The sequence below is a fragment of the Salvelinus alpinus genome, chromosome 28 (genome assembly GCF_045679555.1).
Source record: "Salvelinus alpinus chromosome 28, SLU_Salpinus.1, whole genome shotgun sequence".
Taxonomy (NCBI): Eukaryota; Metazoa; Chordata; class Actinopteri; order Salmoniformes; family Salmonidae; genus Salvelinus; species Salvelinus alpinus.
In genome coordinates, this window is record NC_092113.1 from 30,349,274 (window position 1) to 30,363,474 (window position 14,201).

The 14,201-nt window shown below is 38.5% G+C and overlaps 1 protein-coding gene across 1 annotated transcript; it reads left to right on the forward strand.

The window, feature by feature from the left end:
- Nucleotides 1-1,986: 1,986 nt before the first annotated feature.
- On the forward strand, nt 1,987-7,688 carry LOC139557626 (cerebellin-4-like). Its single transcript, XM_071372675.1, has 3 exons — nt 1,987-2,653; nt 4,386-4,502; nt 5,272-7,688. Exons 1-3 carry the CDS (start codon nt 2,357-2,359, stop codon nt 5,467-5,469), a joined length of 612 nt encoding a protein of 203 aa, XP_071228776.1. The 5' UTR covers nt 1,987-2,356; the 3' UTR covers nt 5,470-7,688.
- The last annotated feature ends 6,513 nt before the right edge of the window (nt 7,689-14,201 follow it).

Here is a 14,201-nt window from a genome sequence, read left to right on the forward strand (position 1 = left end):
CACACACACACACATACATACATACATACATACATACATACATACATACATACATACATACATACATACATACATACATACATACATACATACATACATACATACATACATACATACATACATACATACATACATACTGTAGCGACCCGCACAGACAGCGGTGTGTTATGTGGTAGGCTATTAGTGGGTTGTGTTGTACTTACCAGTGTTCGCGGTGTCCGACATGCCAATCAACCTGCTATCTGCCAATCACGGGGATGCCTGGAATGTTCTGATGCCGGGCATCCTGGTGTTTGGCGGAGTGGCGTGGAGGGGGGTTGGGCAGGGGGATGGAGCATTGGAAGTTAAGACCAGGTTTAGCCATTGTTCTCTCTCTTACGTCTGGGCTTCACAAGAGAAGGTCACGGTTGGCTTGTGGGGTATCTTTCGTTTATTTGGCGTGGGCTACGGCCAAACAGTAGCCTGTGTAAAGTTGGGTTAATAAACCGTCAATTCGTAAACTCAACCCTCTGTCTGGACAATTGTTCCTTTAGGATCTTGTCAGGTCATTACAATACATACACTGATTTTGGAGGGCTGCCTCTGGCTGCTGGCTCACCTCTCTAACCTCTAGGCTACCTGCCGCTAGTCTATTTCTTTACCTCAGACAGTTCAGGGTATTGCAATGTCAGGAAAGTACCTTGTACAGACAGACAATCACAAGAGAAAAACCCACAACCATTCACAGTGCCTCTGTGACCAATAAGTATTTTTATCCCTAGATAGTTAGCCTCTTGAAGTGTCCACTGCTGACCATGTTGTGATGGCCCAAGTTTGAACAATCTCCAAATGGCTTACATGTCTCCCTCCCACTGATCATACAACTGTCTGAGGTGAATGCAACAGCCAGTCAATATTATGTCATAACTGATGCTTCTTTGACCCAATAGTTTTACTCTAAATTCAGTGGTTACCATTAACCAGATGTTGTTAGGACCATTCTTACAGTGACTAATGTACAGTATGCACTATGTGGCAAGTCAGTTTACAGTGAGGTATGTCGGCCTATAATGGGGCTAAGCAGCATTGTCATTGTTTAAAATCTCTATATCCTATCATTTACTTTGAATAGGCAATAATTGGCAGCGAGATTTCTATTTTTAATAAAGCCCCAGAGTCTGTAATTCCAATGACAAAACAGTGTTGTTCCCCTCTCTATAGATTGCATTTGTTTTAAAATGAATTAATTGCTGGGGGGCTGCTGTTGGAATATTAATTCAATTTGTGCTCTGTTCCAAAGTCAAAAGCTGAGCAATTTTATAGAGGCCTCTCTTCACACACCAGCCACTGAGCACACACTGGTTGAATCAACGTTGTTTCCATGTACTTTCAATAAAATGATGTTGAACCAACGTGGAACAGATGTTGTATTGACATCTGTGCCCAGTTGGCAGCTTTGTATAATATAACAGAGCATCATACTCTTGACGGTCTTTTTAGCTAACATTCCACTCCTTGCCACTCCTGTCATGACATGTAATAGCTGAACAGAGGGTGCAACCAGTCTACATGCAGAAGTGTGTAAAACTTTGTAATTCCATTAAGTGGATACCATACCATTTAATGGATCCATTCAGGTTAGTTTGGTGTCATTAAGGGACTCTTTTGTTAAGGGTTAGGCTTTAAATTGTTTAAATACAGCTTATTATACGTTTGCGGTAAATAAATACCAAATATCCACTGTTCTAAAGAAAAAGCTTTGTTTGATCTCCAAACAATTATGCTTATGACCAAAGATCGAATTGATTAATAACAGTCTAGTCCATACCTTGGCTTGCATCCACTATGTATCCAATCTCATTGTTGTAACTTTCTTGAACGAGGTCAGGTATAGGCTACAGAAATACTGAAGTGAGGAATATGTAAAGATGAAAGCCTGGCGATAAAGATGCATAATAGAAGAAAAGCGAACTGTGTGAAAAATATTTGCATACATACGTTGGTAAATGAATGCGTCTGGACCGTGCGTAGGCATATCACCACGGGGACTAGCAGTCATACCGCGTAATTTGGAGTCGCAGAGCATCAACCAGTCATTGCGCTTCTTCTTCTCAGATTGAAGCCCTCATGCAGCCACCTATTTCGGATTATTATTTTAATCACAAACATCATGTAAAAGAAAATGAGACAAAGAGAAAATAAACTGGATCGTCATTTCGATCAATTGTCAACATTTGAAGATCTGGATTTTGTTGAAAATATGTCTTTCGCCAATATAGCATACGGCTGGATCCAATAAGAATTTTAACGCGTCAGAAACGTGTGCGACTGGGGGACCAGAGAGGACTCGGAACTTCATACGGAGTCTTTTTAAAAAATGGTGCTGTTACGGTTGTTGTACAAGGTGATGGTAAACTCTCTTGTTCTTATGTTCAGTTTGGCGTTGATCTCTGAGTTTGTGGGAGCTCAGAATGACACGGAGCCTGTAGTCCTGGAGGGCAAATGTCTTGTGGTTTGCGACTCTAATCCGACTACGGATTGGAAGGGCTCGTCCTCTCCTCTTGGCATTTCGGTACGTGCGGCAAACTCCAAGGTCGCTTTTTCTGCGGTCCGGAGCAACAATCACGAACCGTCGGAGATGAGCAATAAAACAAGAATCATATACTTCGACCAAGTAAGACGGTTTTGTATATTTTTGAGATAGTAGATAATGTTTCATTTTACTTCAACTTTATAACATCAAAGTTGCCGTGATAAAACTGCACTGCAATGCTGTGTAGGATCCACGTTTTAGGCTACATAACTAATTGACGACATAGTGGCAGGGTTTTTCCCCCAGCAAAACTAAATTGAAATAATAAAACGAAACAAAAATAATTGGAGGGGTCTAACAGTTGGTTTAGAGAGCAACCTACATGTATCAATAATAGTTCATTATTGATTGACTGATTGGTTGATTTTAATTTTAATGATTGATCAACAATAATGGGCATAGCTCACGTGATCAAACACAATAAAGGGCTATAAATGACCAGCAGGCAGAAGCAATGGTAGGGGTTCATCTGAGAATAGGACATAGCACACTCCCTGTCACAATCACACATGCACCTGAATTTACCCCTCATTCTTTACACACACACACACACACACACACACACACACACACACACACACACACACACACACACACACACACACACACACACACACACACACACACACACACACACACACACACACACACACACACACACACACACACACACACACACACACACAGTCTTGTACAGCTAACCTTGTGGGGACACACAATTCAGTCCCATTCAAAATCCTATTTTTCGTAACCCCAAACCCTAAACCTGACCTTAAGCCAAAAACCTAACCTTAACCTGACCTAAAACTAACCCTACCTCCTAACCCTAATTCTAACCCTAACACTAATTCTAACCCTAACACTAATTCTAACCTAACACTAATTATAACCTTAACCCTAAACCCCCTAGAAATAGCATTTGACCTTGTGGGGACCAACAAAATGGCCCCAGTTGGTAAAATGTTTGTTTGCTTACTATTTTTGTGGGGACTTCTGGTCCCCACAAGAATCGTTAAACACGTCCACACACATACACACACACACACACACACACACACACACACACACACACACACACACACACACACACACACACACACACACACACACACACACACACACACACACACACACACACACGCATGGTAGAGGTGCTTGTTTTGGCTTCATCAATTTTATTGGGTGGTACCAGGGCCATTTCTAGCATTTTGGGGGCCCTAAGCAAGATTTGGTTGGGGGGCCCCCCCACATCACAGGCAAAATATTTGATCCTAAAATCACTGTGATAGTACAACTCCTGGTGGCACATCAACTAGAAGGACCTTACATACATCACCTCTTCATCGCCAAAACCTTAGATAAATCACCTCAACATAGCCAAGACTTTGCATAAATCATTGGCTGAATCTGCCTAATTGGAAGCCTATTGGGCAAGATTACAGCTGGGGTTTTTAGTCATCGCTGTTGTTAAAGAATCATTAACTCTATATCTGGCAGTTGGTCCTAGAGGTTTGTGGCGATGTGCTTGATTGAAGTCACGCTCGCAAATCTCTTTGTGTCTTGTAGGTTGAGTCATAGGCTGCATGGAATGTCACATTACATGATTAAAACTGTCAGTACATTTTTTTCTCTAAGGTGTTGAGGGGTCTACAACTGCTGAAATATCAGATTTAACACTACAGCCTTGTCACCCTAATTTGAGTGTCACCAGATGAAAAGCTGGTGGTTAAGCCATAATTATTTGAATAGTTAGTTGAACCATTGAGGATAATATATATTCACCTTCTAAAATGCTTTATTCTTCTTTCTCTAGGTTCTTGTGAATATAGGCAACTATTTCACATTGGAGTCAGTGTTTTTGTCACCCAGAAAAGGGATCTACAGTTTTAATTTTCACGTTATAAAAGTGTACCAGAGCCAGACTATACAGGTAAGCAATTTGTTTTGGCCTAATTGATTCAGCAATTTAGCTCCAGTTATGATATAATTTGATTCCCCAGAGACATAATTTGATATACATTTGCTATGGCTACATTCTTTGAAAGGGCCTTCTAATGGGGTTATTAACAGTGTATTACAGATTAGGAAATGTGTCTAAGACTATTGTGTCTAAGTCTATTCTGGACTATTTCCTGTGTAGGACTATTTGGACATATTGGATTTGCATTGACAGAATGGTGCATTGCAGGTTATGAGAGGAAGCTGAAACAAATCTCTGACAAATAACTTAATTTCAATAGATGAGCGAATTACCTGTGTTAATGTTAGCTAATCTTCTAATTTGGTTATGTATGTTTGCACAATTGTAGCCTCAATTTCCAGTAGTTTCATTGCGAATCTCCAAAGCCTGGAGAATTCTGAGCTCTCTAACGGTGTGAAAAGTGTGAGGAGACTACATTTGTTTATTAAACATACCATCTTATTATTCTGGCTATTTAAGAGAGTGACAAAACTAAGCTAAAAAATAGTGTTGTTTTTTCAAAGTACATTGTCAAGGGAAGGGCTTCTGCATACTGTTCATATTTTAACCAAGATCAGAAGTGAATAGCAAATAGCTACAGTAGATAGCTGTGGATGATTACAATGTTTGGCTATGGGCATACAGTAATATCATGGGGACATTAACTGTAGGAGCATTAGCTGTATTTCTCCCCTGTCTCATTTATTTTTTCTCATTGCTGTCTCTTTGGGTCATCTAGGTGAACTTAATGTTGAATGGTAAACCTGTCATCTCAGCTTTTGCGGGTGACAAAGACGTAACTCGAGAGGCAGCCACCAATGGAGTTCTGCTCTTTTTGGATAAAGAGGACAAGGTCTACCTTAAACTGGAAAAGGGGAATCTAGTTGGCGGATGGCAATACTCTACGTTCTCTGGTTTCCTTGTTTTCTCTCTGTAAAAAGAAAGAAAACCTCACCATTCAAATGACTTTATCAACAATGTGTTGTTACTGTATAATTAAAACATTTCTACATCAGTTGGATCTAGCCAAAGGATGGATGATATTATGTTCCATGGTCAAGGATTGCTACAGAGAGAAGAAAAGCGACATTGGAAAGAGTTGATGTTTGATAGAAATGGGAATCCCTCTACAAATGCAATACTGCTCCAGAAAATGCCATAGTACAGCTCATTGCTATGCTCATGTTACTTGACAACTTCAACAGAGGAACAACACTTCACAACAATTCTTCCCTCACAAACTTAACAGTCCCAGAATATGTTTAGCATCTTTTAAAAAGTTTACATGACAGGCCTTTTTAAGTCACCATGCCTCTTTTTAGGATGTCTTTCCTATGGGGGAAATGGATTTGTTTTTCTTGGCAAGTGTGGCATGTGTGATATTACAACGCCGAATTCAGAGCAAAGTCTATATTCCAACTATGAAATGACCCCCTCCTTGCGTGTACAGTCACACACGCTCTCTGTAGAAGTGATAACTAGTGTCACACTTGTCTTCATTTGGAGGGTGTCATTCTAACACCAGGATTAACTTGTGAAATGAGTCTGACAATGCAGGTGTTGAATTAATAATTGAATGCACCTTTAAATAAGACCAGGTAGATTTTAATCAGATAAATTGAACAGTCAAGGATAAACGCTCTGGGAAAGTAGACATAACCAGAAAGTTAGAAAATGTTTGAGTACACCAGACAAATCCTGTCTCGTCTGATGAAACAAAAAGTTGTGATTGCATAGGACTGCATCAGAGAAGCAGGTCATTGCAAATATCAACAGCACAAGTTTATTTTGTCTGGCCATTCTCATTACAAGAAGAGATCTGGCTATTAAACAACCATATGTCTAAACAGATGTTGTAATATTGTCGTTGAACTGAGAAGTAGTGGAGGCTCAAGTTAATGCTCAAGATTTGGACACTGCAGTAGGTCTGGCCTTTTGACGTCACCATTGACCTCCCTCCCTGTCATGTGTTGGTTAGTACTTTGACCTTAGATGGGTACATCAGTGGAGGCATATGTGATACTTCGTTGAAGAGATCACAATTGTATACTGTATGTTAGCATTTGATTTTATGCACAATATTTTCTTTATTCATTTAATATTTACGCATTGGTTTATTCATAATAGTTTGTTTGATTTAAATGCTTATTTGAATGAACCGATTTGGCATTTACAGCCAATGATTTCAATTTGCTATGTCGTCAATGACTGCCACATAGGCTGTAGCACCTGCAACCCATGTGAAATTCTTTCTTACCATTTGTTTACAGTGCATTTTTACAATATTCGTTTTTTTACAATATCTAAAATAATTGGGAGATTTGCGGAATAATTATTCGATCCAATCTATCAACAGATGAAATGTAAAGAAATAAGGTGTGTGAAATGTGAATAATGTAGATAGTTCCATAAGACTAGACATTTTCCACACAAACTTAATCTCACTCACCTTCTCTAACCTTTCCCCCTGAAATACACGTAGGGAAAGTGTCCTGTTGGCCATTTTGCTTTGATAGAGCAGCTGTTGTGTTCACTCTTAAACTTATGTAATTGTATGGTCAACAAAAACCTTTCCTGAGTAAATATAATGTCACTACATTATTTATTGATTAATATTATCTAAACTCAGAATGGTTTGATTTTCTCATAACATATTCCTGAGTTGACAATTGCTTTTTGTGCATATACTGTAACTATCATGGTTGTGAGAATATATGTTTTGTCTGTGAATGTTATGCCTCTGTGGATCTCAAAAGTGTGTCATTAGAGAAATGAATGGTTTGCCTATTTCACAATTCCTCGGCTGGCAACTCAAGTCACTTTAATGTTGGTGCGTATACTGTAGGCCTACTGTGCGATCGTTGTAGGCACAGCTCTCAAATTAACATGCTTTACTACTGGATTCCTTTCTTTCAAGACATGAATGATGACTCCAACTCCCACCAAGAAACCACACCTTGGAGGGTAGCTATACAGTTAACGTGTATTACATTAACCAGATATGCGACATCTCATTTGTGAAATAAAAATGTTATAATGGACTTAATACTTTAACTTGGCCTCATTATGGACGCTGGAGAAGAATACAACTCAGTATTGTATTTCAAATTAATGAATGCACAGAATGCAAAATATATATATATATATATATATATATATATATATATATATATATATATATATATATATATATATATATAGTATAATATATATATATATGTTTACAATTGTCTGTTGTGGCTTCTATAATGTGACAAGTATTGAGTGACTCAAATTAAGTATGACTGATTTTAATTGAAACTATTCTTGATTTGCAATATATGATCTATCCCTTACAATTGAGAATCTAACTCCCCTTCACTTGATTGAGAGACAATTTACCCTAACAATTTATACTTATGTCAACGGATGGGAACGAAACCCAAACTAGCAAAGCGAATTATATTCTATAATAGCAGCCTAGTTATTAGGCATGCATCAATCCAATATGATGCTTTTTTTTCAACAAAGATCCACCATTTCCCGATGGTTCATGCACTGTGGTTGTATGAATAACCCCGAATAGGTTTTGTTTATGGATACAAGAAGAATTCAACATACCACATGAAGCTATGTAATCAATGTAACAAACCATTGGTACAGATAAGTGTTCAAAAACATGGATGGATTATTGTTGAGATTTCCAAGAGCCTTTTCATGCAGGCATATTGTATTACTTTCAAATTAAATCTGTGTTGAATTGTGGTCTTTATTGGTATACAATAATGTCATGAAAAAATAATTTGATTTATCAGCAACATAACTTCATAATCATATTTAGGCCACGTTCATGTTCTCTGTGTTTTAGAGTGTGGGTCTGAATCCATTCTGTCTGTCTTACAACTATCTTGATTTGAATTGGTGTAATACTATGAATAAATTATGTATATTCAGAATCAGCTATTCTCTCAGAGAGATGGGTTTATGATCAAATAATTAATCACTGCATAATGCCAACTATTTGGAATTTGGCAAAGGTGCTTGTTGATTATGAAGTGAGAAGTTTTATATTCATCTCTATTGTAGAATGGAGAGAGACATTACTCTTGGGGTACTGTTTCCTGTCTTGGGCTTTGATTAGCAGGGTCGTTCCACCAATTTGGTGCCTTTTGAGAAGTGTAACTTGGTCAAGAAAACCTTTTGATTTCACCTCATTTTAACATTCTGTCATAAAGAGCACATGTTCAACTTTTAAAAATAAGTTTCCCATCTCAAGAGGTTAAATAAAAGAAGTACTACAGTAAGTCCTATTAAGTGCCAAATAAAGTAACAGGGTTGACTGTAACAGGGTTGACGATTTCTTCTTAAATCAACCTTAAATCCCCTTGTAACAGGGGGGATGAAATAAAACTTGTTGTGTGCAGTAGGGAGTGGCAATTGAATGCAAGCTTCACAAAAAAAATAATGAAATTGTATAAAAACATTCTACCCTGTCTGTCTTTGGTAACAGGGTTGACGTGTTATGCTCACGGCTGGCCCACTCATTAGACAGGATTAGGCAGCCGCCTTAGGCGGCAGATTGACGAGGGCGGCATATTCTGAGCTAAACTGACCAAGACGCAACCTCCAACAACAACAAAATGACAATTTCTCTCAACCAGCGGCATATGGGCTTTTTAGGTGAGCGCTGATGCCGCCCTTTGAAAATGCAGGGGCGCCAAATATTTTTGCTTGTCCATTCCTAGCGCGCCTCTCCAGGGAACTATTGGAGAGATGCATCTCTGCAGCGCAAAACAATGATCTTACATAAATAATGTAGCAGATATAGGACATGGTAGAAAGAGTATGTGGCCTTTTCTCTAGCCTACTGGCTGTAGATAAAATGTATGACTATGTAATGAGACGGACACTTTTTACATCATGCATGTTTCTCCCATCAAATAGCCTAACCTAAATGGCACTCAATCAAATAATCAAATGGACAATCACAACTGCTTTCCAGGTGTTTCACCCCATTGTCATGATCAGTGGTTTCAAGTTTGTATCAGTACAATTTTGACAAGCTAATCACAGCGATAAGATTAAATACTTGTGTAAAGACACTGCAAATAGGCTCGTGATAACATCACATTTATTTATTCAACCTTCATTTAACTAGGCAAGTCACTTCCGAGCAAATTCTTATTTACAATTACAGCCTACTTGTGGGATAGTGGGTTAACTACCTTTTTCAGAGGAACAACAGATTTGTATCTTGTCAGCTCAGGGATTTGATCCAGCAACCACTAGGCTACCTGCTGCCCCAGGTAACTAATATTCAGAGCTTAAATAGCCAAATTGATTAGTCACAGGAATCAAGACTAATAAAGCCAGTGCAATGGCCTGTTTTATAAACGGTTGGCCTACCTCATGGATCGGGATTCATACAATTCTATTGCTGTCTGACATGGTAGGCTACACCCCAGTAAGCACGAGCCAACATCTTTTGAATGTCTTTTTTTGGTCCTATCCGGACGTCATTTTTTGGGTGTTTTACAAACAGTAGGCTTACCACATAGATGGGCATTCATAAAATTAAATTTCAGGAAACACTGTAGGCTACACCTCAGTAAGCATGGACCGACGCCAACGCCTTTTGGATGTCTTTTCTTTGGTGCAGTTCCGGACCGGCCTTGATTTCCACATCCACATCCACGGACATTGGTTTTTGGTTCAGTCCGGACCAAATCCGAACCAATCATAGACGTCTATGTTTGGTTCAGATTTTGTCCGGTCTGGACCAGCCTTGATTTGGCCTAAACATAGATGTCTATAAAATACTTATTTTCAACTTTCATTCAGAACAAAATTTTTTCCTGATTTCAACATCTGGAAAATACATATTTTCAACATCTGTAAAATATGTATTTTCAGCATCAGGAAAATAAGTATTTTCAGCTTTCATTCAGAACCGAAAATTGACCTGATTTCAGCGTCTGGAAAATACATATTTTTCAATGTCTGTAAAAGATGCCTTTTCAATGTCCTGGAAAATATGTATTTTAAACATACGGAAAATACCTTTTCACCTTTAATTCAGAACCTAAATTGAACCTAACTTCTACATATTTTTAACGTTATTTTGCTTACTGGGACCATTCTAGTTTTGTGGGGGGGGGGGGCATTTTTTGGTCTTGCCTATGGCGGCAGAATGGCAAGGACCGGCCCTGGTTATGCTCGACCCACTCAGTTTTTCAACACAAAACTCCAGCAACTTGCCAAAAAGATTAGAACCAGCTCACCAGCTGACTATTAGATGTTCAATAAATAAAAAAGGAATAGTTCACCGTATTAAAACGAGAGTTCAGTGTTGGGGTTGACCTTCAAATGAGGGACAGACGTAAATTAATGAATCACTAATCACGTTAAATAAATAATAATCTTCAGAAATGACCTATACATCTGACACAACCTGATGACCAGCCCTTTGACATGTGACCTGTCTGCTGTTGTGTGTGAGGTTTGTTTTGATCATTGGGTGGGAACATTCAGTATTTTTTTAAATTATCAAATACATAGAAGGTATTACTCAATGTCTGATACAACTCTGATTCATTTCTCGATCCTCAGATTCTGGGGGCTACAATTCAATATTGGTCCACACTTTCTATATATCAAAGGGACACAAAATGCACTCTTTTTGTGGAACGACATTTTTGTATTATCAAAGATATAGAAGGTATTGCTCATTTATCATGGTTTGATAGAACTCTTATTCAACTCTAGTCCTCAGATTCTGGGGGATATATTTATCCTTGAAATATGTTTTGTCTGTTGCTGTATTGTTGTGATATTTGTCAGCCTATGTAACTTGGCCTTCCAAATGACTCCTCCACTGAAGCCCTATAACACAACGTTTAGGCTATAATCGAATGAGATGTACACACATACTGCAGGAGTGATTTCTTTGGTGTGGGACACGCAGTATGTCAGTGTGTTGTGTGTACAGGCTTTGATTGCATCCGGTGGGACATGTGACCCCTTAACTGAATAATAAATCTTAGATAACTCTAACAAACAAGCAAAAATTGGAAGATAGCACTATTTGGTAAAAGACCAAGTCCATATTATGGCAAAGACAGCTCAAATAAGCAAAGAGAAACAACGGTTTCTGGAGTCCAAATTGAAGATTTTGTTTTTCAACCGCCGTGTCTTTGTGAGACGCGGTGTGGGTGAACGGATGATCTCCGCATGTCTATTTCCCACTGTAAAGCATGGAGAAGGAGGTGTGGAGGTGTGGAGGTGCTTTGCGAGTGTGCAAAGCTGTCATCAAGGCAAAGAGTGGCTATTTGAAGAATCTTAAATATAAAATTGATTTTGATTTGTTTAACACTTTTTGGTTACTACATGATTCCATGTGTTATTTCATAGTTTTTATGTCTTCACTATTATTCTACAATGTAGAAAATAGTAAAAATAAAGAAGAACCCATGAATGAGTAGGTGTTCTAAAACTTTTGACCGGTAGTGTACATCCCATTAAAGTTGAGTTGTGACGAGTGTGGGTGGACTGTACCTCCGACCACATCGAGTCGCTGTCAGTTGATACTTGTAGAAATGTCCATTCTTTAATGCTTTCCTTATACCTATGTTTGTCCTGTGTACATGAATGCTTTTCTTTGGGTGCTGAAATCTGTAGTTTCTGATAAAAGTAGCATTTTACTGGACCTCTGCCAAGGGAGCAGTTGTTTGTTAATGGAGAATGAGCAGCTTGTCATTGCACGGCCAATTTTTTTGTTTATGCAGGGGACACTTAGAATGCTATTATTTTTTATCAATTCCAAATCCAACTGACAACTCTATAACAATCAGGACAAGCAAAGGTACACAGTAAGCGTTAAAAAATTGATATTTATAAAAGTATCGAGTTTTAAGTTTTAACTTTGGATTACAGGGAGCAGTTTGACAGACATCACGTAAAATGTATTTGATCAAAACCTAAAGATTTCAGCACCCAAAGAAAAGCTTGCATTTACACAGGACAAACATAGGTACAAGGAAAGCATTAAAGAATGGACATTTTTACAATAGTGACACGATGTAGTGGTGGCATACTCTTCTGGGATTAACGCACTAGAAGCCTGAATCCAATATGACAGGAATCTAAAATACAGCTTGTATAAGGCAAGGTATCCAAGAGGAATCCACACAGTACCGAGTCTTTTATTAGTTGTGTTCATGTTGTCACATTGGTCTGTTAACCATAGTATTTTTTGAATTTATCTCATTTTGACATATTTAATAAGGTTTCTACAATCTTAGAAAAAAAGGTGCTATCTTGAACCTAAAAGTGTTCTTCGGCTGTCCCCATTGGAGAACCCTTTTAATAACCTTTTTTGGTTCCAGGGAGAAATCTTTTAGTTTCAGGTAAAACCTTTTTGTGTTCCATATAGAACCCTTTCCACAGATGTTCTACATGGAACCCAAAAGGGTTGTACCTGGAACCAAAAAAGGTGCTCCTATGGGGACAGCCGAAGAACCCTTTTGGAACCGTTTGCTCTCATTTATAGGTTCACAATAGCATAGTGCTGAACGTGAGAATCTCCTCTTGACAGAATCATTTTTTCCTAATGTGTTGTGTACAGTTGACTGTGTTGTCTTTTCTTCAGAGACCCACAACTACTGTAGTAATAAACATCCCCTTCATGCACTGCAGTCTTTTAAGCTCATCTCATGTACAGTATCTAATGAATGCTCACCGACACTATCTAATTTCAGCGTTATTTATCCCTCTTATTGGGACGGTAGTGTTCAGTGCAGTGTGTGCATGACAATTCTATGCTTGATAGAAGTTAAGCCTCTAGATGTATTCAGTGTTCTAATATCAAGAGAGAAGGAATTCATTTCTTTGTGTCACATTATTCATTCGAATTGTAAGTACAGAAAGCACAAAATGATAATACCATAGTGTTTTTAATAATGTTTATTCCTTATAATCCTTTGGCTACATTGGTGAGCAAGTAATTCAGGGATAAACATGCAGGGAGGAACATGTGAAGATGGTACAACCATAAAGCAAGGGTTATATGACTATCCATATAAAATGCTACTGTATATTCTACCTAATCCATTATATATGATTATACCAGCTTTATATGGTGATATACAAGCAAGATGACAGCAGTGAATAAGAATGGTCGAGTGACATTTCATTGTGCCGGAACTCTCTGAAAAGAAGAACCATAGACTAGATTCATTCCTCTGTATTAACTCCATCTGAACGACAGTCCAGCAGTGTTTACCAAGTTGAGAATGTGCCAGGGCCCTCGTGGGCCAGCAAGGCTCTCTTTGCTCATTTTACTGATCACTGAAGGGCAACACTGACAGACCTACGGTACACAGCTGTTGTCACGGTACTGGTCTGTTTATGAGTCACTGGTGGATGGTGGCATTTTAAATTGGGAGGACAGGCTCATAGTAATGGCTGGAACGTAATAAATGGAATGGTCTCAAACACCTGGTTTCCATGTGTTTGATACCATTCCATTCACTCCATTCCATTATTATGAGCCGTCCTCCCCTCACCAGCCTCCTCTGAATTCTGAGTAGTAGTGTGCACTGGGCTTTAATACCGTGTTTATAGTGTTCTCAGTGATGACATAAGAGATAGTCTATGTTTTGTTGTGAGATGTTAGATGTTCTGCTTCTCTCG